At 35.7% G+C, this 27,990-nt stretch overlaps 3 protein-coding genes across 7 annotated transcripts in view; 1 reads left to right on the plus strand and 2 right to left on the minus strand.

The window, feature by feature from the left end:
• Positions 1-554: 554 nt before the first annotated feature.
• Positions 555-17,356, minus strand: CUNH12orf50 (chromosome unknown C12orf50 homolog). Its single transcript, XM_042889904.1, has 12 exons — positions 17,277-17,356; positions 17,063-17,168; positions 13,699-13,822; positions 11,630-11,806; positions 10,249-10,326; positions 9,970-10,089; positions 9,559-9,678; positions 7,836-7,940; positions 7,344-7,451; positions 6,909-7,112; positions 4,584-4,675; positions 555-3,338 (listed from the first exon to the last, which is right to left on the minus strand). Exons 1-12 carry the CDS (start codon positions 17,354-17,356, stop codon positions 3,300-3,302), a joined length of 1,353 nt encoding a protein of 450 aa, XP_042745838.1. The 3' UTR covers positions 555-3,299.
• Positions 17,333-27,936, plus strand: CUNH12orf29 (chromosome unknown C12orf29 homolog). The gene is made up of 7 exons (XM_042889441.1): positions 17,333-17,444; positions 18,162-18,279; positions 18,814-18,909; positions 19,267-19,383; positions 19,747-19,941; positions 21,364-21,533; positions 22,082-27,936. Exons 1-7 carry the CDS (start codon positions 17,355-17,357, stop codon positions 22,268-22,270), a joined length of 975 nt encoding a protein of 324 aa, XP_042745375.1. The 5' UTR covers positions 17,333-17,354; the 3' UTR covers positions 22,271-27,936.
• Positions 23,021-27,990, minus strand: part of CEP290 (centrosomal protein 290) — a 52,428-nt gene continuing 47,458 nt past the window's right edge. For all 5 annotated transcript variants that reach the window (XM_042889437.1, XM_042889438.1, XM_042889439.1 and 2 more), the window contains 5 exons: positions 26,903-27,044; positions 25,247-25,320; positions 25,008-25,111; positions 24,054-24,160; positions 23,021-23,794 (listed from right to left, as the gene is read on the minus strand). In XM_042889437.1, the coding sequence (XP_042745371.1) occupies positions 23,606-23,794; positions 24,054-24,160; positions 25,008-25,111; positions 25,247-25,320; positions 26,903-27,044 (616 nt within the window). In that variant the 3' untranslated portion in view covers positions 23,021-23,605. The remainder of the gene's footprint in view (positions 23,795-24,053; positions 24,161-25,007; positions 25,112-25,246; positions 25,321-26,902; positions 27,045-27,990) is intronic.

Genomic DNA, 27,990 nt, shown 5'->3' on the forward strand with positions numbered 1-27,990 from the left:
GACAGCAACAGATCATTTCTTTTCCCTGAGCCTTTCAACTCAGCAGCAGATTAGGTTGAAGCATGCATGGTACGGCAAGTTCAATTCTCCTTTAGTAGCCCTCTGTCTCTGATCTTTAGCATGTTACAGAAGATCTTATTTTCAAGTATTATCCGTTTAAGTCAGTGTGGGGGTTTTGTCATGCGTGTGAAAACACAGAAATCTGCTATTGAGGCCTCACTGCATGAAGCGTTGAATGCCCTCAATTTCCTTTAAGCACAGACATGCGCCCACTCAGGTTTGCTGCACTGCAGATCACTCAATTCTCAATGAACAGGGATCTGCTGGTTACGGAGTAGGGGGTAGAAACTGAAGAGAGCAAGGTGTTTTATTGATTTCAGCTACACAGATCTCTGCAAATAACTTTAGATGTGAAAGATTAGTTCATAAAGGCACACTCTTACGCTTGTCAGCTCTCTGCAGTCAAACCTCAGTGGAATTTATTTTAATCTAATTAATTACAGCGCTGTTATTGGCAAAGTAAATATTATAGATAAAACTCCATACACAATTCATTTTTATTAGATGCATTTATTTCATACTTTATACAAACACTGTGTTTTAAACATACTATAGTAACAATGCTATATATTAAAGCACAGTCTCTGCTCCAGCTGGCTCACCATTAGACTCCTCTAACCTGTCTGTCTTTTGGTCACTGGTTGTTTCTACATCCAGTAAAAGAAAACGGGGTTAAGACTCATTTCCTTTTGTGTTTTCTCAGAACTATAACAAATACACAGATGAACACTGCCCTATTGGTTTAAATACGATTAAGTGAGAGAATCAAGAGGAATATTTATGTTTTCAGATGTCATAATGATTTCTCAGATTTCACCATATATATTTGGGTGGAAATACATACAGTAATAAACCAAGTTACTTCCCATTTACTGTTTGATAAATTTGAAGACTGGGAGCTCACTTTGTTATTGCTTCAAATCCAAATTATGTCAGCCATAATGATGTTTTTTCCACACCATTCAGTGCTCCCAACACGTTTCATTAAGTATGAATTTACCAGGGAAGTCTAAAAATGTTGCAATGTCTACTCTGTCATTACCTAACGCTGAAACACTGGGCAGAATAGAAATTCTATCTCCATCTGCTCTTTCTGGTAATTTTGGGTAAGTTTCTGGCAAACAGATTGTTACTAATTACAATAACACCTCAGAATTCCACTTTTTGTACATCAATAAGGAAAATCAATAGTCTTAACACCTGAGCAAGCAAACAGTATTAGCTGTACTTGAAAATAAAATTGTTAAGGTATAGTATGAACTTTGCTATTCTCAAAACCAAACAAAAAATAAAAATATGAAATTGCAAAAGTTAAATATTGAAATCCTTTTTTACTAAATGAAAAAAAAAAAAAGAGAGAGAGAATAGACCAGAATAATAATTGAGCCCTGCTCAATTTATTATCTTGTTAAATATAATACTGTAAACTACAGAGAGATTGAACAATCACTAAATGTAAGATTTACATTTAGATAGCAGAGAAAAAATGAGAATAAAAGTATTTTTCAAGGTTTTAAAAAATATCTGGGCAGAATAGCCCTCCAAATCAAGATTTTAAGATGCCTCAGGCAGACAACATACAAAACATTGCTGCAAGGCACTGTGTGTACAATTTGAAAATCCAGGATTTCATTAGAGAGAGGGAGACATTTTCAGTATGCTTAGTAATTGATTTTAAAAAGATGTTTCGTGTCTTTTACAATTTCAGCATCTCAACTAAAATAAGCAACTTATTTTCAGTTAAGGAAAGCAGTGCTCAACTGCAATAATTAATTATTGCAGTTGCAATAATTGCAAAAAAATATTGCAACTGCAATAATTACAGCATTTTTAACATTCATATTATTTAAAATTACATTTCTAAAAGCTATAAAAGTTTTGTCACTACCCTGTTTTTGCAAGATATTTTCAATAAAGCATGACGACATTTCTCATATTACAATACAGTAATTTTAACTAGAAGGCACCCTAGAAGGCATCCAATATAATTTCAGTTGTTCAGTCAAAATGATGTTGCAAGGAAATAAAATGCTTTTATATTCACAGCTGTGGCTGCCACTGGACCACAGCGTTCCCCAAAAAGGTTTGAAGCAAAACATAGCTTTGCTCCCCAAAACTATGTTTTAAGAATGACCAAGGGTCATGTAAATGCAAAAAAATTGAAAAAAGGAAAAATGTTTGAGACAAAGAAATAATTTCATATATTTGTAACTATTCAGTACTAGGCACATCCATTGGCTACTGACCAGTATTCTATGTGTAACAGATAATTCCTTTCCTGGCCCCCTTTTTCTTAACTCTCTTTGAAACACATCTCTTCCTGTTACACGGCACACAGTTATGCAATTTTCAGTATTCAAAAGTATTTTGACTTTTTGAGTGCATTTGTCTTTATCTCCTAAAGATCCTCTTTTGGGCTCTACTTCCTGCTTACATTTGCCTTCTGGTGTGGCAGTCAATGTATTTTCACACATTGCCCTTTAATGTTTGACATACTGAACTAAGCATAGAATGAAGGTGATCAAACCCCATTCTCTTCATTTACAGGTAAGAAACCAAATTGATACATTGTACAGAACAACAACAATGATCACTGAAATGAAGAAAAGATGTTATAACAAATTTATGTCCTCTAGGGAAATATCAGTAAGCTGTTGTTCATTACAAACATCTAGACAGTTTGGTTCTTCAGAAAGCAATATTAAAGTCTCTGTCCTTTTCAAATCTTTAATACATTTGTTTAAAATATGTGTAGAAACATATTGCAGTTAATTCTTGCAAAAATGGTGAAATATCAAGCTTGTTATCACACCAACACAGACATCTTCTAGAATGCATCAGTATTGCTGCTTACATTCAAAGTCCTATGAAACTGCCAAGTATAACTAATAAAATCTATTCATATTAATAATTATGCATTAAAGCATCTGTCTGACGAAACAGACCGGATCTTCTTAGGATCTTTCACTATCAGTCTTCCAGTATATAGCCAAAGTCTGTAAAAAACTCATTTCAACTGCCAAATTTTCAAAGCAGTTTAAGTTTTGTGAGCAGGCTGAAGATCTTTATAGGTGCACATACAGAACATACTTTTAATATACATTTTGAATGTTTTTGAATGTTAGAATGCATTTCCTGCATCTTATTTTATCATTTTTGTGTCCAGTTGTGACTTTCCTCTTAAACTCAAATTTTTTCTTCAAAGTTGAAGTACTTCATATCTTTCTGCTGCAAATGAATCATTCTCCTTTTTTCTTCATCTCCATTTCTGCTTGGTTCTGTGGTCAAAATAGATATACTGAGCATTTTGTGTATAATTTGAGTGAAACTGTATGCTCTGACAGAGAAATTTAAGAATTAAACTTTCAATAATCATAGAAGCAGTAGAAAGTATTTCAAACTAATAAACAATCTATTTTCAAACTGTTGCATTCTTTTTCCACCTAAACCTTTCAAAGCAGATGTTTGAGAACTATGTAGTACTTGCATGAAGTAACCAGACATGGCAGCAAGCCTAGATGACATAGGTAGGTGGTTTCAAGTGCTTTGCTTCTTCTATATGTTGCCTTAAGAGAACGTTGCATCTCTGACTGGAATCTAAACAGCGTTAACACTGAACTCCCCTGAGTGAAGTCACCCAAATGCTAACAACCAGGCCACCTGGAGAGCTTTGAAAGACAAGACTGCAAAACTGCACTTTTGTGACCCACTTTAGACTAATCTCCTATAACTGGTTTGTAATCATTCCAAGGACCAAAGTGGTTGCTCAGAAAAAAAAATGTTAACGATCATCTTCTATAGCATACAGCAATGAAAGAATTTGTCCAAGACAGGGCAGTGCTCAGCAGGTCTTCAACAACTTATTTCTTCTCATTTTCAGAGAAGTACTTTCTCATCAAACGACAAGGTAAAGCTTTCAAGAACTGAGAGGTTGCTTTGCTCTTCCACATTTTTTAACCATGCAGTTGCCGAGTGAAATCCCTATTAGACTGGGGAACAGATGGGAGATAACAAGGAAATGTCTTTCTTGAATGAAGTACAGAATTATTTGGGGGAAAGGAAATACAAGTTCTAATCCCTGCACTCAAGACAGATGTAAAATGTATTAAAGGTTCCTAGGGTATATTCTGAGTTTTTAGGTAGCTTGATTCCACTTACAGCTGTTACTGGTACTTAATGTGCACTCAAATAGGGAGAGAAATAGACTGTCCACATATACAGTCTCTCCTGCTTTCTCCAGCGCTAGTAGCCAAAACTCACTTCATGTATCTCCTCACTTAAAAAGCAGGTACATATTTTGTTTTCATATCAGCAACATTATAGACAGTTAGAAATCTTGAGCTAGACATAGACAAAATTGTATGTTCACAAATGAAACTACTAACTATTCTTTCAGAATATTCAGTGCTGCATACAATCTTGCAATCTTTGGCTGGGGAAGTTTTAAAAGATTTTAAGAGACACATTTTCTCAATGAGGAGAACAAAAACACTGAATTACAAATATTCCTACAACAAATCTACCTGACTGGTTGTTTTAAACTTAGAGAATGTCTTCGCATGTGGATTTCTTTTACGCCAAGTTGGTGCATTGTAAGATCCTGAAGAATACTTGTCTGCAGAAGGAAAAATAAAAAATGATCTCTTAATTTCAGCCACATTTTCAGGAAAGATTATCTCAGTCTGCTATGTGATTTAGAAGTAACATTTACTGAAGTATCAATTGACGGATCAGATGAATCATACATCACCCCTGAAATTCAAGCTATTATTAAATATAGACTTCACATTTGGTACATTAAAACATTTGTAAGCTTTCACCATTTCCACGATGCTCACAGATTCTTCAGAATCAATGTTTCTGTATTGAAAATCCTTCAGAAGAGTCAATTGCTTTTAGAATAAAGAAATCCATAACCCAACATACTCTTTTATCTCTGCCTGTAAAAGCGTTAGGTGCAATATGTTAATGAATAATCATTCTGTATAAAATTTGGTTAAAAATACTTTTTTACTGATACCCTTACTTTCTTTTAACTCCAGGTTAATTTAATTAATTCCAACAAGTAAACACATAATAATTCTGTTTTCCAGTTTACATGCAGCATCTAAGTACCATAGTTTTCAGTTTGGGTACAAAATCTTTCATTTGTGTCAATCAGAATTTCTGGTTCCAAACCCAATGGCTCAAGTAGTCTTCAAAGAAAAGGTACTGAAAATCGTGATAGTTCTTTGTATGACAAAAACTCTGGACAAAATTTCTTTGAAATGCTCTATCCCTTTTCTAGACTGGAAATTTGGTAACATATATATTTTCCATTAAGAACATTCAGTCTGCTATTCTTATATAAACCTCTTCAGATTTGAACAAAATAAATGTTGAAACAAACAAACAAACAAAATAACCCACCAAACTGTTAGTCCCTAAGACTAAACAATGATGTTGAGATTGATTTCATTTACATTCTGTCATCTAAAAACAATAATCTGCCAAGGGATGTTCCTTTTATTGGAAATAAAGACAGGAAGGCACCAAAAAACGGAGATCCAACTTAAAGATAAACAAAACTGGCAATGTATTATTTTGCTATTATTTAAATTATTTATCACTCTATTTGTCACTGAAGTGAAATACAAAAAAACCCACAATTATCAAAATATTGATGAAGACTGGAAATAAAACCGAAATTATGCTACTATATTGTGTGAAGCTGAATCAGAAAGTTAAAAATAAGTGAAAGATATGAAATTAATTACATCTGAAAGAGCCAAAAAGTAAAATGTGAGATTCTAAACCCCACTCTAAGCTTCTTGCAAAATTCATGACATGGTAGGTATTATCAAGAAGACAGATGGCAAAAAGATGAAGGAGAACATTACTCTGAAAGAACAGCAGGGAGAATGAATTTGGTCCTCCAGTCACATAGACCACATGAGAACATAATAATGTATCTCACAAAAGTTCAGAGCAAACTTAAATTGGTAACAGATGTTTGAATAAGGTCCAAGACTTTGTTTATTCTGGAAGAAAAATAATCATAAATAATGAAAAATAATCATAAATCATACGTAAAATGAAATACTAGTTGCAAAGACAAAGACAAAAAAATAAAAGGTCATTCCTTCATCCCCTGCCAGGAGAAGTGGTACAAGAAATATTTCTTGAGAGGAAACTAAAATTCTACTGGAAAACAACTCCTACTACTATTACTATTGATATCTAGAGTAGGGTGATAAATTAAAGTGGAATATTATGAGGTCTACTGTATGGGAACTGCTGAGTCACGGCCTGAACCTCTGATTGATCACCTGAGGTGAGCCATGAGTCAGCCAGAGGAGCACAGGTGAAGGCAATTCACCTGTGCTGCTGGAAGGGGTGGAGCCAGGCTCCTAGACCTATTTAAGAGCTGGCTACCAGAGGGGAAGGATCTTGTCTGGAGATCCCCTCTTTTGGTGTCTTCTGGTGAGCTCAACCGAAGGGCAAGCTCTTCCACTTATTCTCTTTTTGTTATCGTTGTCTGCTTTGCCTTACTCTCTTGATTATATTGCAATTATAACATCTTGGTTATACGGTCTACTAAACATTATGTTTCAAAAGAAAGAAAGGAAAAATAAGTGGGAATCAGCACAGAGTTTGTTTGTATCTCTGCCTATGGATATTACCACAATTTAATTATGAAAATTATGCTGGATTAAACTTACTCTTGCCCACATTTAGTACCTAAATAGGTACTCTTATTTAGATATAAAAGCCTAAATATTCACCAGCAATGACAAACATGAAAGCAGCAGAATACAGTCAGGTATTTTAAGAGTCATTTTAAGAATTCTGTGTAAGCAGGAACTCACCTGTGTATCCATTACACTTTGGTTCCTGTATGACTCTGGTATTACGGTAGAAAACATACGCTGACCTTCGAGGTTCTGCCGAACTGAAGTAAGTGTTTCTTTCAGTCTGTCTCACAGAATGAATAGAAGAAGCAGTTTCATCATCCCTCCTTTGATAATTTCGTTGGTAATTTGTTGTAACTTTTGAGTATGAAGTGGGAATTCCTAAAATTGGAAAAACAAATTTATACAGTAATGTTGTGATATTACTCAAAATTTGACATATTAGAGAAAAGTGAAGGCTGGAAGACAAAAATTAAAAAAATATTCTGTACAGATAATCCTCTCAAAATACAGGTTGTCCATGTGCAACACAAAGAATAGAACGAGGTAGTACTAAATTATCTAATAGTTTAGTTTATTGAAATGGATAAGCCTGCTGTTTTCTAAAAATACCTTTGCCTGTTCCTGTATTAGGTGAGTTTCTTTGCTCCTCAGAAATCCATTTCTTTTTCTTTACTCCCTTGAAGTGGTATTTCCTCACCTGGTCAGAGCTGTTTGTTGCTGAAGGATTTAAACAGAACAGATTTACTTTTCAAAAAGCACACCTTTTCTTCCCAACAAATGCTATGATGTGTTGAAAACCTAATCTCACACTTCATACACGGGTCTCCATAGGTAAAGAACATTCTTTTGCTCTTTAACTATTTTGCAAGAATAGTCACACAAAATAAAAACAAAAGTTGCTACATTTCCACAGTTGCCCAGTTCAAGGTCTCAAAATCTTGATAGGAGGCTCAAACTTCAACAATAACGAAGTCCAACAGTACAATTACTTTGATTGATTCTGTCTCAGAACGTTTCCCATTAAGAATCAGAAAATCTTCAGTAATACTGTAAAAAATAGAATGTCGTGTAAAAATCAGAAAATATACAACAATTAAGTACCTTTTATATTTGAATATTTTGCAGTTGGTGTTTTTTCAAAAGGTTGTGCCTCCCTTCTTTGTCCATTAACATATTTATTTCTCCGTGCCGCAAAATAATCACCTCCTACAGAAAATGAAGAAAAGCTGAAGAAAATAATGCATACTAAAGAACATACAGAAAAATTAAATGTGAACAGTTTTTATAATTACATTTTCACTGAAATTAACAAAAAAAAAAATGCACAAAATATAATAAAACCAAATAGACAATTCCTTAAGGCCCCCTCAAGCCCTCCCCTTTCCCCGTAGGGGGGCCCCCCCCCCCCCAAAAAAAAAGATAAACATTAAAAGTTTTAAATACACATGGGTATAATTTAATTACAGGATTGCTTCTCACTGGTAGCTTTTTACTAGTGACAGTAAAAATCACCTAAAAGAAAGACATGTGCTACACATGACATAATTCATAGTAAAAGAAATAGGTGGATGAGAAGCTGAACACCAGCCAGCAGTGTGAACTGGCAGCCTGGAAGGCCGACTATATCCTGAGCTGCATTAAAAAAGGGATGACCAGCAGAGAGAGAGAGAGGTGATTTTCCCCTCTCCTCAGCTCTTGTGAGGCCCCATCTGGAGCCTCCAGAACAAGAAAGATGCAGAGTGATTGGAATGGGTCCAGAGGAGGGCAACTAAGATGATCAAGGGCTGAAGCAGGTTGAGGGAACTGGGTTTGTTTAGCTTGGAGAAGAGGCGGCTCTGGGCAGACCTCATTGTGGCCTTCCAATACCTGAAGGGAGCATATAAACAGGAGGGGGAATGGCTGTTTATGAGGGTGGATAGTGATAGGACAAAGGAGATTGGTTTTAAACTGAGACAGGGGAGATTTAGGTTAGATATTAGGAGTTTATTAGGTTAGATATTAGGAAGTTTTAGATATTAGGAGTTTATTAGGTTAGATATTAGGAAGTTTTTCACACAGAGGGTGTTGAAGCACTGGAACAGGTTGCCCAAGGAGGTTGTGGATGCCCCATTCCTGGAGGCGTTCACAGCCAGGCTGGATGTGGCTCTGGGCAGCCTGGTTTAGTGGTTAGTGACCCTGCACACAGCAGGGGGTTGAAACTGGATGATCATTGTGCTCCTTTTCAACCTAGGCCATTCTATGATTTTATGATAATATGTAAGATACATTTATACTGTTTCACACTTGTCTGAAGATAGAACATGCACACCTCTTTGCTCAAAGCTAGACCAAGCATCCCTACCATGATAATGAATTATTTTGCACTGACAAACTAAGAGGAGAAAAAGGAATAATACAGTAATTCTTATTATTTGTACCAGTATTTAATATTTATGAAGAAAAAGGAGCAAATACTGGTAAATAAACATACACAGATTGCCCTGAAAGTAATGTCTCTTGTAGTCATTCCTACACTTACTTTGTTAATTTCACAAGCCACTTCTTTGTCCAAAATAAAAGGGAAAAAGTCAAATGTAATCAGCATGAAGGCTTTTTATATTTACTATAATCTTAAAACAAATGGAATCATAAATGGTATTTACAATCTTTACAATTAATGGTGTAGTATTAGGAGGAGTGCACATAACATGAGTAATAAGAAAAAAAGCTATGTATTTCAATTATTATTTTATATTTAAGAAGTGAAGTTTATTGCAGGCATAATGATTTATGGCAGCTCTCTTTACCAGATTATGTTCAGTACCGAGAAGCCAATGTTAATTACCTTCATTTTCATAGGATTTATCATGTGTTCTGCTAATACACTGCACTGATACTTTCCTTCCTGAAGTCTCTCTCTCTCTTTCCACATTATTAAATTTTGTAGGAATTGTATTACTGTCACCTGGAAAGGCAAAGAAAGAACGTTTAGCTCCCTGTGTATAAGCATAATAAATGAAAATGTCATTCTCTTCCTTCCGTCTTCTATTCCATCTATGAATTAGTAATTAGCTCAAAGCAATTTCCTCTAACTTCTTGCTTTATATTCTTCTTTCTCTTTTATTACGCATTTTGACAGTGTATGGTGCAATTAAGCTCTGATGTATATAACATGTGAGTTTCCTAAGGAAATGCTATGATACTCAGGTTAACCTGAGACATGGTAAGTTTTGCCCACAAAGATAAAAATACCTACCTTTCCACAAATCATGCTCTATGGTTTGCTTTGGTAATTGTTCATTTTCCAAAGATAGAGATGGAGATACCATTTCTGTTGACTGGTGTTCCTGAGGGTAATGAATCCTGTAATATTCTCCTAAACATATCCCCAAAAGAGGAAAAAATCATATTATTACATTATATATAATATATATTATAAATTATATTATTAAATTATATTATTAGATTATTATATAGTTTTGTTACTAGTTGTATATTTATTATATGTTCAAAAAAGGATCACTAATTTCATTACCAGATTTATAGCACATTTCCTTTATTGCTCTTTCCTCTTCAATGTCTTCAGCAGTCTTTTCCAACAAATCAGAAATATCTGTAGGCAGATTTTAGAAAGATTACTAGATACCTTCTCGTGCTGTACAAAGACCCTTCATATTTCTTAATTATCTAATAACATAATGAATTTCATTTTTGTCATGATTATTCTAAAATGTTATGTTTTCCCAAGTGCAATGGAGCATCAGCTACAGCACCTATTAAAAGACAATTTTTGTTGACTTGAAGTGATTTAAAATCATTTTCAGTATTCATTTGCAAAACATTTGTTTACTCACAAGGAAATCTCAATGAACATGTCATCTGGGACTTCTGGTCACAAAGCTTCTGCCCAGTGTTCTTAACCTGTAACATCTGCTGGCACAGCTGGTGAAGTGAGTGCTCCTTATCTTTCTCAGTTAAGATTAATAAGACTTACCTCTTAAGTGAGATGCATCCAATTGCTTAAATTCAGGTGTGGAGTGTTTTTTATTTAATATATGTTCTTTGAAATATATATGTGTGTGTAAACCAGTGAAGCATATTGCATGAACTCTCTTTACTAGATTTAATAACTTTTTTGTAATAAAGTGAGGCCGGCCACTGGATTTCAGCCAGTTTAATAAATCAAATTGAACAAATGACTTGAGCTGAAGGCACACAACTATCTTTTGTAAAGAAACCTTCACTGATGATTGTGTACAGCCCTAACTCCTGTTCAGAAATCTGTTTCCCATAAAAAGAAGTACCTCCTAAATATGCAATTTTTACAGCATAGGTAACCCATAACATGAGATAATCCCAAAGAAAGAAAATACTTGGAGCTGTACAGATCAAAAATATTTTGTTCACCATGAAAATAAATTGTTTCCTGACCTGCTACTGTAAAGCCCTACTAAACATTTCTCAGTACTAACTGGTGGCAGTGCTGGCTAACATTAAGACACACAGCAAATCCTCAGTCAACAAATACTACTGGTGAGAAGAGGAAGATATTATGCGTTTCTAAATGAGAAAATGCCAACTAATCAGACCACCCTCAAACTGAGAACTTGTATGTTACATTAGAGTATTTGGAAGACATCTGAATATTTAAAATTCTAATTGATGAAAAATGGAATAAATGAGTTATATCTGCATCAAAATACAAAACTAGATGCTTCACAGGAGTTAGAAAATACTGGTTTAGTCATGCATCTGCTGACTAACATTTTTGTTGGAAAACAATTTCAAAAACTTGTCAACAACTCTTTCCTAAGAGCATTAATGGCTGTGAGAATAAATCAGTTATGAACTACATTGCAAAAGGGGAAAAACATCCACTCTACTTCCTTGATAGAAGAAAAAGAAAATTTGTTTACTATTCTTGTTGTCTTCATCCTCCTCTTCATCCTCCTCTTCGTCATCCTCATCATGGCTGAGGTCTACAATCACTGGAGGGTGAATTGGTCTTAAAAAAGCCTCCTGAATTTTGAGCGACTCTTGACTATGGGCTGAATTCAAAATTCCTTCTTGGCCTTCCTGTTGAAATACAGTATCTGCAGAAAAGAACGTGATACTGATTTTTTCAGGAGGGAATTGCAATATGAAATCCAGGTTCAGACCAACAGGTAAACTTTTGAAATAAATATCATATTTAAAGTATCTGCAAATAGATTAATTGTGCCTTTTAGCAAGTATCTTCTTCAGAGTCAGGCAAAAGAGCACCTTCCAAACACAGGAAGAATGAAAATGTATGCATGCTAGCTCCTCTGAAGGAAAAGATAGCATTCTGCTGACTATAGTCTTTTGAAAAGAGAAGCATTTTAATCATTGTATGCTGTTTTAAAAAGCCTGTATATCTCTTCCTGCTCGTAGATAGACAAATCTAAGTAACTTTCTTTCTTCCAGTCTCTTCATAGATAGTTTACAACATAGGGAGATATATGATTAGTAATATCTTGGTTGAAGTAAGTCAATGATTCTAGGACTCGTCTTATAGAAATATATTAAGCATGTTAAACAGCAGGCAGGTCTGTATTGCTCCACAGGGCATCAATTTTGAAGAATTTAGCACCGTTAAGCACTAAGCCAAATCAAACTTTAACAAGATTTTTAAGTCTTGAAACAAATAAATATAGTTTTAGTACTTGCAGTGTTACTGTGAGCACCCAAACTGTGGAGTTACACATATTCCAGTAAAATAAAACAGGTCCATTTTCTAACTCTGATTTTGGGGGCATTACTCCTAGAAAGGGTGCCTCATGCGCAGTGTCTTTGGGCATCCTGACTAGTTCATACCATACCCAAAAGTGTACTTAAGTTTACAATAGCTCTGGCTGGCCGAGGCTGATGTTGTGGATGTGGAAACTGCACTAAAAGCAGTATGGAAACTCATACAAACATCACTATTGCTGCCCGTGGGGACCCATGTGGGGCACTGCCTGAAGGGTGGAACCTGGGGTATGGAGCTGTGTTGCAGCAGTGCTTGGAGAGCTGCAGCCTGTGGGAAGGCCATGTGGGATCAGTTCAGGAAGGATGGCATCTCACTGGAGTGACCCCATGCTGGGCAAAGAGTGATCATAAGGATGCAGCGGAGACAAAGCATTAAGGATGGACTGCAATCCCCTACCCCCCATTCCCTTGTGCTGCTTCAGGGGAGGAGGTAGAAGAGAGTGGACAGAGGGGAAGGTGGTGTTAATTTGCTTTGCTTTTAGTTTCTCTTTTCTCTAATCTGTAGTAGTTGGAAATAAACTACATTAATCATTTTTTACAGATAAAATGGATAATTTCAGATGCTTTCTCAGAAAATTACTGGGTTTGTCTGCATGTATGAACTTAATATATGAAAATGATAGTGCAGAAAGTGTACTGCACACAACTGCAATCTATTGGTGATATTCATTGTGAAACAGTTGAGTGTCAACTATTACATTCTGGAGAAGGAAAATATTTTAATACTTTAGTCCCTGAATGATGCTCTAGAGTGAGGTCTGAAAAGACCCTATCAATTCAGAAGCTAAAAGATTAATTATTTCTATAAAACAAAATCTTCAGACTAAATCTGAATTGTATTTTCTATTTACTGCAAAAAAGGATGACTTACCATCTACCACTCCAAAAATACAGCACAGATGAAAAGTTAGTGTAAAATTTGTACTCCAGAAATCTTAACAGTCTAAATTGCCATTTCCTAATTTATCTTTTATGTAATGAGTGGCTATGAAGATTTGTAACATTCCACTGCATAAATTAATATAGAAACCCATCCATATACCAATACAATTCCTTCATTCACTTTGAACTTGATGGGATAGCTGGTCACGCCTGATTTATTTGTAGTGGTGCATTTCTTGATGTTAACATGCACTATGTAAGTGGAAGTTTAAGGATATTTTCCAATATTTACTTATTTTACTAGACAAATTGTTGAGAAAATACTTTTACTTACTGCTACTAGGTGGTAGAAAAAGTCCATTTATAGTACGAGGTTTGCTATGATGGAAGATGCAACTGATCCTCACACAGCCTAATGGCTGCGTTTCCCAGAAACACAAGATGTTGTTGTAGTTTTGCTGTGAGACAAAGCATTTTCAGACATTGTAAATGTAAGAATACACGTGGACTATACTGACTAACACACACTGTACTGCAAGGAATAGATGAGTAACATTTAGGAAGACCATATAGCGGTCTGCTAAAATGTTTAAAGTTATCTGTACTTAAGCCAAATGATACAGAACTGTTGCCAGATAAGAATAGAGTAAATCTGTCTATGTACTCTCCTGCAACATACTCCACTGCAGACATTTTATGAGATGTTGGGAAGAAAAAAAAATTTTTATTGTATACCATATTTATTTAACTAATGTGTGCCTGAGTTTCCTCTTCTACAGAATGGGATAATCAGACCTATCTCAAATGAAGTCTGCTGTATACGTGCAAATCTCACTCATAGACTCTTTTAAAAGACATGGAGTTGCGGAAAAATAAGGACAACAAAACTCAAAAACATAAAGATGCCTTAAAAAATGGAAAATGTACTAATTTAAGAATTTTTAATCCTTGTACAGACTCATCAGACATGGATTACCAAAGAAAGGAATAAAACTCTTTTGTTTAATTTCCTATTCAAAAACACTTTGGCACAAGAAAGCCACTTTTGACTTCAGACTAAAATTGTCCTTGAAGGAACTCACTCCCTTCTCTACCTTTGTGTAAACACCTCCCTTGTCTACATGATGTACACAAGGTATCACAGCTAAGAGGTTTTTCACAGTGACAGAATCTTCACTAGAAATCCTAATGAGGAGGATTCTGAGGCTTAGACATACTAAATTCCTATATACGATGTATTAGTGGCTGTTTTAAGTGAGAGTCTCCTTCAATAAAACTTCTTTTCATTAATGGGAGAGACCATAGAGCAGCCAAGAATAAAAATACTGTAATGAAATATATTTACAAGTTACCAAAAATGTTCAGGATTTGATGTTCTGAGACTACTACTATCATTACACTGCCTATGCCATCTGCCAGTTGTTTTTTCATATGACACACAGAAGCTTAATGGGAAAAAGAAATTATTGACATTGTTTCATTTAGTTATTTAATTATTGCTGCTTCACTTCTACATACAATCACAACGCTGGGATTACACTGATTAAGATTTTTCCAGATTATGTCTGTGTACATAGTGCACAAGTAGCACATTTCCAATGAAAGTCCCTTTCTTTAGTCAAAATTCTATTCTCCTCCTTATTATTTTGATTCTAGCATTGTCTCTAATCATACAATTCACTTTTCCCTATAACCTGAGCTATCATTCTCCAGCACGTCTCAAGGAAACTCATAATTACAAATAGGCATGTGCTCAAGAACAACACTCTGAAGATGGGAAAATCAAGTTTATATTTGGGATATGAACTATATGCCAGCTGAGAGTTGCAAACAGCAGACGACCAGCTATTTCTTAAAGAATTTGTCTATTTATTTTTTTAAGGAAAACAAAAACTTTAAATTGCCTGAATTCTCCCCAAAGTAAACTGGAATATTCCCATCTGCTTTGGGGAAATAAGTTTCACTCAGCTACAAACATTAGCAGCTGAGGGAGTAGAATCAAGGAGCAGCATCTCAACACCACATTGCTTTTGGAATTCCGTCAATATAGCTGGTTCATGCACTGAGACATGCTGGGATTTGGAGCCAAAGCCTGCCTCCAAAGCATTAATACCTAAAACACTAATGCTCAAATAGATACAATAACCATGAACTCTGTATCTAGCCCTGGATTTTTACCAGTTGGAAAGTAAATATTTCTTTAAAGGACAAAACTCATTATGAATGGCTTCAATTTCTATAACAGGCTTTAAAGAAATTCAGGTAGTCAGTGTAAGTGGAAACTATAAACATGGTCTACTCATTTAATATAACACTGACAGATAAAGAGAGATGAGTGATGAGTGATTTTTAAGAGGAATTTTAAACTTCTTTGCTTCCTGAGTATCTGAGCCCTAGTCACAGGAATAATTAGGACAATTCGCCCTTCTCACTTCTGAAAAATCAGACAATTGATTTACACATACTGCCATGATAAAGACATAGCAACTTCTAATGTTAGGTAATAAATCCCCATCTAAATATGCATGTATCAAAGAATTCAAGGACGCTGACCACTCCAAAATCTATTGCCTTTACCTGTGCGTATGGAGAATAAAAGTAGCAGTTATTCCCACCTTCAGCCATTTTCACTTCTTATGCATCTACTCTACTCGTTTTATTCAGGCAGAGCATACATTAAAACATAAAAGCTATCCCTGTACAGGGAAATCTTAATTTTATCCTGAAAACAGTAGTTTTCTTTAAAAATTGAGTTTTCAGAAATTCAACTCTGCTTCTGTTTTGAAACAAAACTCCAACTGACAGTGTAGCTAAAACTAAGTACAGCAGAGCTAAGGAGCCAGGTTTGCTAACTGTCAAAGATGGTGGCTAGAATGTTACGTTTCCACGGTTTCCAATGCTCTTCTAGATCCTGTGACATCATCAGATAACATCACGTAGCGTTTCAGGCTTGGACATCTTCCCTATTTTCACTGAATTAAGCATGAAAAATTGAACCTTTTCCAAGAGTTTATTGTATACTCCTTTCAAAATTTCTTCTAGCAAAGTTTCTTCTTTCAAAAAGTTTGACGTAAAAAGGAACGGACCCATTTGGCATAGTTTAAATGATACCCAACTTCTCACTGCAGAAGCTGTGGTCTTCAAAACAAATCTTTGATATACCAAATACAAATCTTATCCCTAAAATCCTTGTGCACAATGTTTTTCTTACCGTATCTCTCTTTGGACTGAGACACTTGCTTCTTCCTGTCAGTACGCTCTAAGGTGCTGACTGCTGATGTTGTTTATGTTAATTGCTTTCTCTTGCTCCCATGATGTCCACTGCCACAGCTAAAGCAGAGAGAACAGCTTATACCTGTGTTACCAATTAACCCCTCCATTCTCATCCTGTCCTGGGTTGCGATGATTTTGCTCGAAAGTGCTGGCTAGGCTCAATGTGGGCAGGAAAAGCAAGAGCTTCAACAGAGGAAAGACATTTAAAGGGCTCTAGGAGTTAGGCACACTTTTCCACCTGAACTCAGCACTCAGGAAAGTTAAGAAAATTAAGGAGAACAGATTAAGAGAATGAATAACGAACGATCAGTGGGCAGGAGCATGCACTGAAACAAACAGCTACCGCTGTCAGGAACTACCCTAACTCTGACAGCGCAGAGAACCCGGGCAACGAAAGGAGGCGGCCGTCCCTCCCCAGGCACAACCTGACACCGAGAAGCCTCCGCTCCTTGGGGACACCGCTTCCATGCCCGCACAGAGGCGGAGTGAAGGCCGTCGAGCGAGATCAGCCGCTGAAGTAACAGCCAACGGCTTTCGCCTCAGCCCCAGCGCGTGCCCCGTCCCGGCGGGACACCCCCGCCCGCCGCGAGAGACGGCCTCGCTCTGCCATGGGGCTCCTGCCGCGCGCAGCCGGACTACGTCTCCCATGGCTCAGCGCGGTGCGGGCGCGCTTCCGGCCGGGCGCGGGGCCGGCGGCGCGATCGGGTCGGCAGGGCCATGAGCCGCAGGGGCGCGGTGCAGCGCAAGGTGCCGTGCTTGTTCGTGACCGAGGTGAAGGAGGAGCCGTCGGCCAAGCGGGAGCGCCAGGTGACCGCGGCGGCGCGGGTCGCGGGAGGCGCTGTGCTCGGTGGGCCGAGGCCGGGAGTCGGCGGCAGCGGAGGTGTCGCCTAAGTGGATCCGGCCCGGCTGCAGGGGAGCGCCCGGGGGGCGAGGGCGAAATGTCAGAGGCGGTAGCATCCGTCTGTGCGGCTGTAGGCTTCCACTTTCTGCTGTCCGGTTAGAGTGAAAAACCTGTGCGCTGCGTGGTGAGGTGGGATCCGTCTGTGTTTTGTTTTTTTTTTCTCCCTTTGCTGACTGATTAAGGAGTGGAAAAAAGAGAGTAATGCCAATGCATCAGTAGCTGCACCCTATAATGGTCACTGCCTGCCACAGGGGATTGGAACTACATGGTCTTTAAGGTCCCTTCTAACCCAATTCTGTTGCATTAGACTGGAACCTGCATAGATAACATGCCCCATTTAAAGAGGGAGGCAAAGTAATCTCAAAATACTAATCAAGAATGGAAAGGACGGTCAGAGTTTACAAACCGTTTGCCTTTTTTTTTTTTTTTTTTTTTTTGTCTTACAGCATTTATTTTTCAAACTTGTTTTGCAGAAACGACTATTCATTTTGATAGTATTAGAAATCAGCAATATAGCATATAGCATTGGATTTATAGAGGCCAGTGATATGAAGCAAGAATGTATGAGAACAATGCAGTAATGTAGCAGTGATCAGGATTTAAAATACCTGTCTTCTTTTCAGCCGTTTAAAGTTTTGGCAACTGAAACCCTAAATGAAAAGGCATTAGAGGCAGATATATACAATGCAATTCCTACTGAAAAGGTGGATGGAACCTGCTGTTATGTAACTACCTACAAAGGTAATAAAGGAGATCAATATACAAGTTTTTCATGCTGACTAGTAGCCTGTTTTAGTTGTAATACTAAAGTAATAGTTACTATAAGTATATTAGTGTCCATAAAATTGTTGGAGATTTTACTCTCTGATACATATGCAGTATAGTTTAAGTTAACTTGCCTCATTTCAAAAATTATTAGTCGTAGATGTACTTTGCATGCTAGAGTTTATGTACAGGATGTTTGATTTCCTTGAGTAGGGTCAAAATGGTGGAGGTTGGGAGAAAATTAGAAGATTGGCTTATTGCATCGCTGGGGTTCCTGTCCCGAAATTGCAAGAAAATTTTGTATTAAACTAGACAAAATTCTACAAGTAGATTTCCAGATTTGTATACAATAACTAATTTGTTAATTAAAACAGTCCTTTGGATGTAAAATTTTTGTAGTGACAAATAAGCAACAGTTTCATGCTTGAACTTTTATGCAGTTGATTTCTGTACTGAGCAGGGTATGACTACGTAAGTAAACCACTGTTTTTATAACTTTGGGATCTGTAGGGCAACCATACCTATGGGCCAGGCTGGACAGAAGACCCAACAAACAAGCTGAAAAAAGGTTCAAACGATTCTTATATTCAGTGGAAGATTGTAAAGGTCAGTAAAGATTTTTTTTCTGCAGGAAAATGCATCTCATCTGATGCAGGAAGTGTCACTTATCCACCTCCATTTTTTTTCATGTCACTCATCTTTTCTTCTCTTGTCCTAGTTTAAATATATTATAGGCTATTCAGGTAGCTGTTTCTTAATCTTAACTACTTAAAGGCTAATATGTTTCTTTAAACCTCATAATTCTAGACTGAAAATCAAGCATTGGTGCTTTTACAAAGTAATGTGCACTGCTGTCTTTCAAATAAGGTTTAGATCACAGTATTTTAATGCTCACATTGACAGAGGATTAAAATGTAATTCCAACAGTTTGCCAAATTCTAAATGCTGCATTTATATGTCTAGAATTTATTTGGAATGTTGAAGAGGATTTCAAGCCTGTTCCAGATACCTGGATCCCAGCCAAGGAAATAGAATTCTCTAATGGCAATCCTTTGCCTGACGAAAATGGACACATGCCAGGTACACATGGTAAAATGGTGAAAAAATACTGTTTTGAAGTGAATCAGAATTATTAAAAATAGTAGCTAGCACATATAGAAAACAATCCAAATATTATTTGTTCATTATCCAGAAAGGCTTTGTTCTGACATACTGAAAATAATTACAGTTTGTCTTCAGCTGAAGTTCTGCATGTTCATGCTAGAAAATTGCCATGTATGTATTGTATTTCTTAGAGATCTGTTTCAATAGTTACTCTGTTTTTAGCAAAGGTAACTGTTGTGGTTTTTCATTGTTGTTTTGGTCTGGTTTTAATGCATATACAGTTTTAATTGGCATTTGATAAATTCAGATACTTTGGTAAAATGGAATGTTTTGTCATAGGTTGGGTGCCCGTGGAGAAAAACAGTAAGCAGTACTGCTGGCACTCGTCTGTTGTAAATTATGAGGCTGAAATGGCACTTGTATTGAAACACCATGCTGACCCCAGGCTTTTGGAAATTAGACCAGTATCACTGTCAGAACTTCTAGAACAAACACTGGAGCTTATTGGGACAAATATTAATGCAAATCCATATGGTAAGTTTGTATCGATAAAATATTTTATTCAGTGATGTTTTAGCTGGAAAGGCATTAATTTTGTTCATTTTTTTTTTTTTTCTCTCTTTAAATAGAAGAAAGGAAAAGGCATGTTTAAATATGTAACACTTATTAGGAAGGAAAGGAAGGGCTAGCTCAAAGAATACTCTAAGGTTGGTACCCAAAATGCACTCAGCTTAGAACGTAAAATTACTACAAGTTTGTGTGTTAAACCTCTGTCTGCCTGCATGTTCTTCAGGAGCTAATATGAAAATGCTTTGCTGTAGCTTTTCAACAAAGAGCAGCAGTTTTTATTCATGCAAAGAACCATAAAAATTTCTGCATGAAGATAACTGTGATTTTAAAAAACATATGCCTATTATATATATCTATTTATAGGAAACAGTTTATGCCACACCTAAAACTGAGGTTTCTGCTATACTGATGCAGAGCTCTGTGACATCTGAAAAATGGCTGTGCTTTCTCAGTAGTCAAGGCACAGGTTTTAACTAATCCTTACTGCAATTTTCAGACAGTTAATGAGCACATTTTTAATGAGAATTTCCCAGAAAAAAAAAATACACTAACTGGAAAACTTGTTTTAAATGTCAGTTTAAAAAATATTTTAAGATTGTTTGAGGGTGCTTCTTTCCTTGATGCTGCTTAGTTTATTGAAATAGAAAATTTTATTCACCCTTAGATTTTTTCGTCCCTAGAATTAGTCACGAGTTGCAGTTTTAAAATAGTTAAATATTATGAGTCTCTTCTTAAGGAAATGTAATTTTAAAGCTAAATTTTGACTGTTATTTCTCCCTTTCAAAGCTTGTTAACAGAAAACACACTTCAGCATGAGCACAGATGAATTTTAACTTCCTTGCTTGGCTGCAAGGGTAATTGCCAAGGAAGTACAGGAAAAATGGTACATGGTCTGAGCATTATGTTAGAATTTAAACAAATGGCAACAACTTTTTTGTATAGTTTTGGTCTTAGTTTTCAGTATAAATCTTCGGTCACTAAAGAGGCAATGTTTCTTTTCTTTTATTAAACAGCCTTGCCTAAGTGTTATTGCACATTCATTAGAAAATAAGCAGTTTCACAAACTAAGATATCTGTGATATGGATTGATCTGAAGCATGAAGAATTTAGTCGCTCTGTGGTTACTGAGGAGGTGAACATGAGCATGAAACTGAACACTGTAACATCTGAGGCATGTTAACTTATGTTCTGTAAATAAAAGTTGCATGAGGAAAAGATAGCTACATTTGATATTTATGTGTAATTGGTCTTTTAAAGACAGTATATTGCTGCAGAGTCTAATAGAGATCTGCCTTTATAGAGCACTTTTAGATGTCTATAATAAAAGTGAGGTAAAGTGAGGTTAAAACACATAACTGCAGAAAGATTTTTGTTCATTTAACATAGGATTGGGAAGCAAAAAGCAACCTGTGCATCTTCTGGTACCACATGGAGCATTTGAAATTAAGAATCCACCTACTTTGAAACGAAGCGACATAGTGTCGTGGTTTGAAGGCTGCTGTGAGGGTAAAGTTGAAGGAATTGTTTGGCACTGCCGTGATGGATGTTTAATCAAGGTAAATAGATAGATAGATGTGTAGAAAGCAATATAATAATCTGTAGTAGCTGAGGCATTGTGGCTTATCATTCACTTTTTACCTTGCTTTTCAAATTTTTTATTACTTGGTTACAGTAGAATTAAGCAAGCCACTGCATTCAGTACAGCTGATGGTTTAATATATTTCTTTATTATCTACATTATGTTTATAGTAATTGAGAACATAAAATAATTTTCTGTCTACGCAGGATTTAGTCAACATTTTAAAACTTTATTTAAAAAAGTTCACTTCTTGTAATGTTGACTTAGAAAATAAGCATTGTTGATGTAATCTTTTATTAATTACCAAGTTAATTTTTATTTCTGATGCTTCAGAGGACACAGTGGTTCCTGTTTGCTTTTTGTGCTTCACTTAGACATATTATTCTAACAGATAATTAATAAATGTTTATCAGAATTGATCTAGTACAGAGAATCCTAGAACTGAATCCTCCTTCCCCCTCAAATTGGGAACTCTCAGGCTGCTATATCAAAATGTCTAAATGGATCTATTTCTTCTTATTTTAGCTCCATCGCCATCACCTTGGTTTATGCTGGCCACTTGCAGAGACATACCTGAATTCTCAGCCTGTTGTTATTTCTTTCAATAGAAATGACTATGACTGTGATTTTGGACCAAAGAGTTTGTTTCATCAGTTTTCAAAACTAGACGGTCAAAGATTTGACAGTCTCAAAGATATCAAGTTTGATGATTGAAGTTATTTTCTATTTTAAGTCAGTAGCTCTATGTCCTGCATTCCGCTTTCTTCTATCACAGAACTCCCTTCCAAAAAGGAATCTTCCTGCTTGAAGAGTAAGCTCTGTACTGTATAGTTTGAAGTTTTTCTTAAATGATTTATTGTAAGTAGTGACGTATGTGACATCCAGAACAGAATCTAGCTTCAAGCATGTTTATTTTTATTTTTGAAAAATCCTTAACTTGTTCACCCATTTCTGGATCTGCTAATGGTTAAACAGCACGTTGTCTAACTAACTGGCTGATCCTAGCAGCTTAATTAATGAATGCAATCAACTGTGAAAGTTCCCTAGGATGCGCTTTTCTAAATATAATTACTGTGACACAACAACATGTAGAACTCAGATTCAGGATCTAGTTTTTTATCAATGAAGAATAGATTTCTGGTAGCACCAGAATTAGGTCTGAAGTGTGATGATTTCTTAAAATGTTTGTATCTTTCTTGGGTGAAAATATTTTATGATATTATTCAACTGATAAGCTGCAGCATTATGCTAGTACCTGAAAAACTAATCTACATCCTAAATCTACTTCCACTATTTTTGTGCAAAGATCAGAGGAAGTAAAAGGAAGCATGCTCATTCTATCTTGAAGATTCTTAGTGAGAGATTTGACTTCGTAGTACCCATTTTAAGACTGCATCTAAATTTACGAAGCACATATTAAGTATTTGAAAAAAGATGGCACAAATAATAAAGTAAGAATGCATAGTGGTTTGAGTGGCCTTTTATTTGTGCTACAAAAGTTTACATCTATATGTATAAAGTATACAGAATGAAAAAATTCACATGGTAACTGTACATTTATCTACAAAAATACTGCTAGTTTGGCTGATGTACTGCAAGAATGTTTTCCATTCTTTATTCTTGAATTTTCTATAATTGAGGTAAAAATAATTAACGTTGTAAGAGCAGAGACGACCACAACACTGTCTACTGTTTGAGATGCAAGACAGAATAAATTACAGTATTGTTGATCTGGAATTTACCATATGTAAGGTGCTTTCAGAGTTTCTGAACTTCTGGTTAGAGTTGAGAACTCAGACTTCTTAAAAACATGTATTACTGCAATTAGTTTTCTGAATAATATTGCAGAGTAGATGGGGGAGGTAAAACTGGTTTTTATTTTGACTGGTGTATGTAAATATTGACCACAATACATTGACTTAATCAATTGAGCAAGCTGTGAATTTCAGTATTTTTATTTTATTTTTTAACCTGGAATGACAGACAAATCAGTATGATGTAGCTGCCCTAGAATTTATTTTCCTTGTCAGTGCTGAGGAAACTAAATGCCTAATCAACGGAAGTATTGGCTGGGCTAATCACTTGCATGCCAAACTCTTCGGACAGCTTCTTTAATCTTTCTTCTAAAATAATATTTTTTTTTAATTCTTCATTATAGTTGTATTTCAGATCTTCAATTTCTTCAAAAAAGGAAGGATTGAAGTTTTCCAGTTCTTTTCTCAACTTTTTTGTTTCTTCCTATTGCAAAGAACAAAGGGATAACCAGAACTTAGGGAATACTTGTCATCAACAGCTTTTCTGCCTTTCTCTTCAGAGAACATATGTTCTACTACAGACAAATGTACTCGGGAAGAGAAAATTCACTAACAAAATCAGTTTCATAGGCGCAGTGGTGACAAATTGACTTGTTTTAGTGTTATTTGGGATATTAAATAGGTTCTTCTAGCTGACTATAGTTGTGCTCATTATCTTGCCAAAGATCATCTCTGCAACTCACCTTTAGCTGCTCTTTCTCCAACTCAGAGGCTTTCAGCTGTGCCTGGAGGTCTGCTACTTCTGTCATTAAGTTATCATTTTTATCCTTCTTTGAAACTTCAGTATTTCCTGCAAAAAGTATTGACTTGATAGGAAATTTCAGGTAAGTATAATCAATTACATGACTAAATTTGTTACAATAATACTTCAGCTGTTTCAACTGTAAAGAGAAGCAGTGTGTAAACTCAGTTGTGATCAACAGCCACCAAAATTTCAAATCATCTTGGCTATTCTTTGGTTCTTCCACAAGTTAGGTAATGGTATATAATTCTTGTTATTGAAGGCAGTATTCAAATGACCAGTCTATTAGCACGTTTCTGAAAAATACATGTGCAGTTTCTCTGATACAGAAAATTTGGAAAAGAGAATTTAAGGATCTTATTAATTATATTCACGATTCAAGAATGTGTTGGTTTTGTTTTGTTGTTTTTTTTTTCTTTTTTTGTCTTTTGGCAGTATGCTGCTCTACAGCACTCCTTGCTTTTACTGTGGCTTTTTCTGACAGCTGCTAATCTTAAATCATCCACAGGGCTGGTATCCTGAAATAGACACTTGTTTTCTGGCAGCCTGGAACCCAAGGCAAGAGGAGTAAGCAGGAGGGTTTTAATGAATGACTGAAGTCTTACAAGCACTATTTAAGGTTTATAAAGCATGAAATTCACTTCTTAGAAAGGGAAATCTTGCAAAGATTCCAGCCTCTTCCTCAAAGTAACTTTTACTAATACTTCTTTATAACTATCTTAGGTAAATTCTCAAACATCAGGGACCTTAATTTGCTCCAGTTTATGACACATTGGCATTAATAGAACTACAGAAATATTTGGATTATATTATCATTTTGCACACATATTAAGTAAAAATACTTTTAGGCCCAGGCTACACAAAAATCTTTATTTTAGATATTGGAAATGATTACCAGGTGCAGGACCCTCACTGGTGTACACGTTTATCTGGTGCTTATAGTCTTCTATCTGGCGTACTAGCTCTGCTTTTTCTTCCTTTAATTCGCTATTAGTTAATCTGGAATATAAAAGAATTTTTAAATAATTTTAAAAATATTAACGTGTTTTGAAATAAGTAACACATAATTAAAAACTGCAGTGGCTTTTTGTTGATCGTTCTCATTTCATATATGTTGGCTGAGGAATATAGTACCTTAAAAGCTGAAGCTCCCTGATGAGGCCTTGCTCTGTCCTTGCACCTTCAGGAAGGTGGCTGAGAAGCTCAATCTTGAAAGAAAAGTTAAACAAACAAGCAAAGTCAGTCTTGAGAGCAGTATCCACAGATAGTGTATTTCACATGGAGTTAGTGACTTCTCTTTGGCACAGTTTAATGAAATGAAAGAAAATGACACTAATATACTAATGGTTTAACCAAGTACTAGGTGATCACAAAGGGTGGAAGAGAAAAAAAGTAATAACCAACAACCAGTTTCTTCAAAGTTTCTAATTACCTGCAGTCCTCTTAAAGCTAAGCTGCACTGCATATTTCATGAAGGTTGGAAAAAAAGGTTTTGAAAAGAATGCTAGGAACATAAATTGAGACATCAGAATAATGTATAGATATACTTATGAAAGTGATAATACACTAAAGGTAATGACATGTTTGTTTGCATACATAGGTGTCTCAAGTTTCTTTGTGTCATTTGAAATGCAAGTAACTGCAATTAAAACTCAAATTAATGTACACTTGTCATGGACACTGACTAGAAATGATCTGCAGTCATAAACTAGAAGCAGAGAGGGAGTTAGCCTGTAGATGTACCTTTCAGTAAAAGATACAAGAGCAAAAATTTAAAGTCTTTGAAATTAGATTTTTTTTTTAGAGTGATCATTTATGAACTCTCGTAAGGCTACTGTTAGGTATAGATTTTGGTTCTAACTCTTTGACAGTAGATCTCTGTTTCTTTGAAATGGAATGAACGTTGACCACATCCCTTCATTTGCATTTGAGACAAAACAAACCTGAAATTGTGTTGCCTCAGAGTAATGTCACATAATAAAATAATTTTCTCTTAATTTTGCTATTGGTAAGAAGGATCCAGCAGTTCGGGAGAGGCTTGTTCATGTTAATAGTGCTGACTTTAAACCAGAAGGAGAAAAGCAAACATAAACAAAGCTTAAAGTAATTATTTTGCAAAACTCCATTCCATGTCCTTTTTCTATTTATTGAACGCATTTACTTGGTTAGATAATGTCTGACTTATGTGTATTCAGCACTTTACTCTGAGAACTGCCAGTGCGAGATGTTCAGGGAAGAAAACCATCCACTTCTTAATAAACAAGAAGATGGAAGCTAAGGTTAATCCAGGTACACAGACATAGGCCTACGTCCCTGGCATACTTGAAAGTCAAAATCTGATCCATTTTTTCAAGTGTTCCTTAGTCAAATTCAGTAACTCTTCCATGTGTGAAGTATATTTGTAAGAACTTATTGTAAAGGCTGTGTAGTACGATGCCATATTGGAAAGAAACACAGAAATCCTCTATAGGATGGAAAAGTCAGTCTCCCAAAAAGACTTGTAGAAAGAAGAAAGTTCCTGTAGGAAAATTACTTTGCTGAACAAGCTAGAATGATTTTAAGAAATATATGAAGAAATACTATTTCCTGTAAGAAGGGGAAGGCATCTATATGTATTGGTAAGTGGTAATCCTTATTCATCATCGAAAATATTTAAATGTACAATTATGGCAACTAAAACTGAAAATAATTAAAAACAGAGAGAAAAATAAACTGTCAGTGTGGACATCAGAAGGAAATTAAAATTAATCAATGTATTCTTAGACTCATCTGGCTTAGATTTTTACTCACTTGTTCTTTTAGATCCTGTAAGTTTTTATCAGCATTGTGTTCACGTTCTGTTGCCTCCTGAAGCAGCCGTTTAAGGTCAATAATGCTTTGGGTTTTTTTAGCAATATCCATTTCCAATTCCTTCATCTTTGCTTCATGCATCCTGGTGTTACGATTATTATGGTTATTAATATTTAAAGAGAAAAATATAAGAGAAAATACAAAAAAATAAAAATCAGGATATTCTCAAAGCAGGTAAGGTGTTGTAAAAGACACCCTAAAATATGTTTGGAGCAGAGGCCTTCAAATAATCACTGATCTTATTTAATAAGTGAGTGAGCTGAATTAAGCATAATGAAACATTTTAGTATTTTTTTTAATTTTAGAATAAAGGTTCTTCCAAATGTTCTGCCATTGCTGACCTTACACGTTTATACTCTGACAAGGAGTTACAGGAATCCTGTATGGTTCTGCATGTATACACCAGGCTATTTCTTGCTAAACCATGCATGTCTCTTGCTGCATTAAGTTGGATGATGCATTTCTCAGCTCTGTCTTCATTGTGATTTAACAATTAATGGAAAATAAATCAATGTAGTACAAAGAAAAAAAAAAAGCTTAATACAGATGCAGGAGATGCAGACTGAACAGAAAAAGTGTTCACAAAGTGTTCTACGAGAAACGATGTTCTGTCTTGGAGTCTGAGGAGGAATCCATTTTGCTTTGAGCCTGCTACAAAAATATTTTTATAGAAATACGGAAATGTTGATTGCAAGACACCGCTAGAGATATCTATTCCAGTATTCCTGCTGAAGAGGCTTTTCAGATGTGGATTCTAACCTCTTCCTACATGCCAAATGGTAAAATCCCAATGATCATGTAGGTGATGCCCAAGGACTTTTTATTACCATTTACCTCTGGAAAATATGTTGGTGAGGTGGACTGCATGATAAAGTGCTCCAGTGAGCTTTTCTAGGTTGGTACTATTTATTTACTTCAAAATGTTGTTGATCTTAAACCATGTTAAACCAAATAAAAAGTTTTTATTCACACCATTTGAAATGGTCAAGTATAATTAGTCATGATGCTATATTTATATACATAGGTTT

This window comes from Lagopus leucura, unplaced genomic scaffold (assembly GCF_019238085.1).
Source record: "Lagopus leucura isolate 7727_CA_CO unplaced genomic scaffold, USGS_WTPT01 Super-Scaffold_100159, whole genome shotgun sequence".
Classification (NCBI taxonomy): Eukaryota; Metazoa; Chordata; class Aves; order Galliformes; family Phasianidae; genus Lagopus; species Lagopus leucura.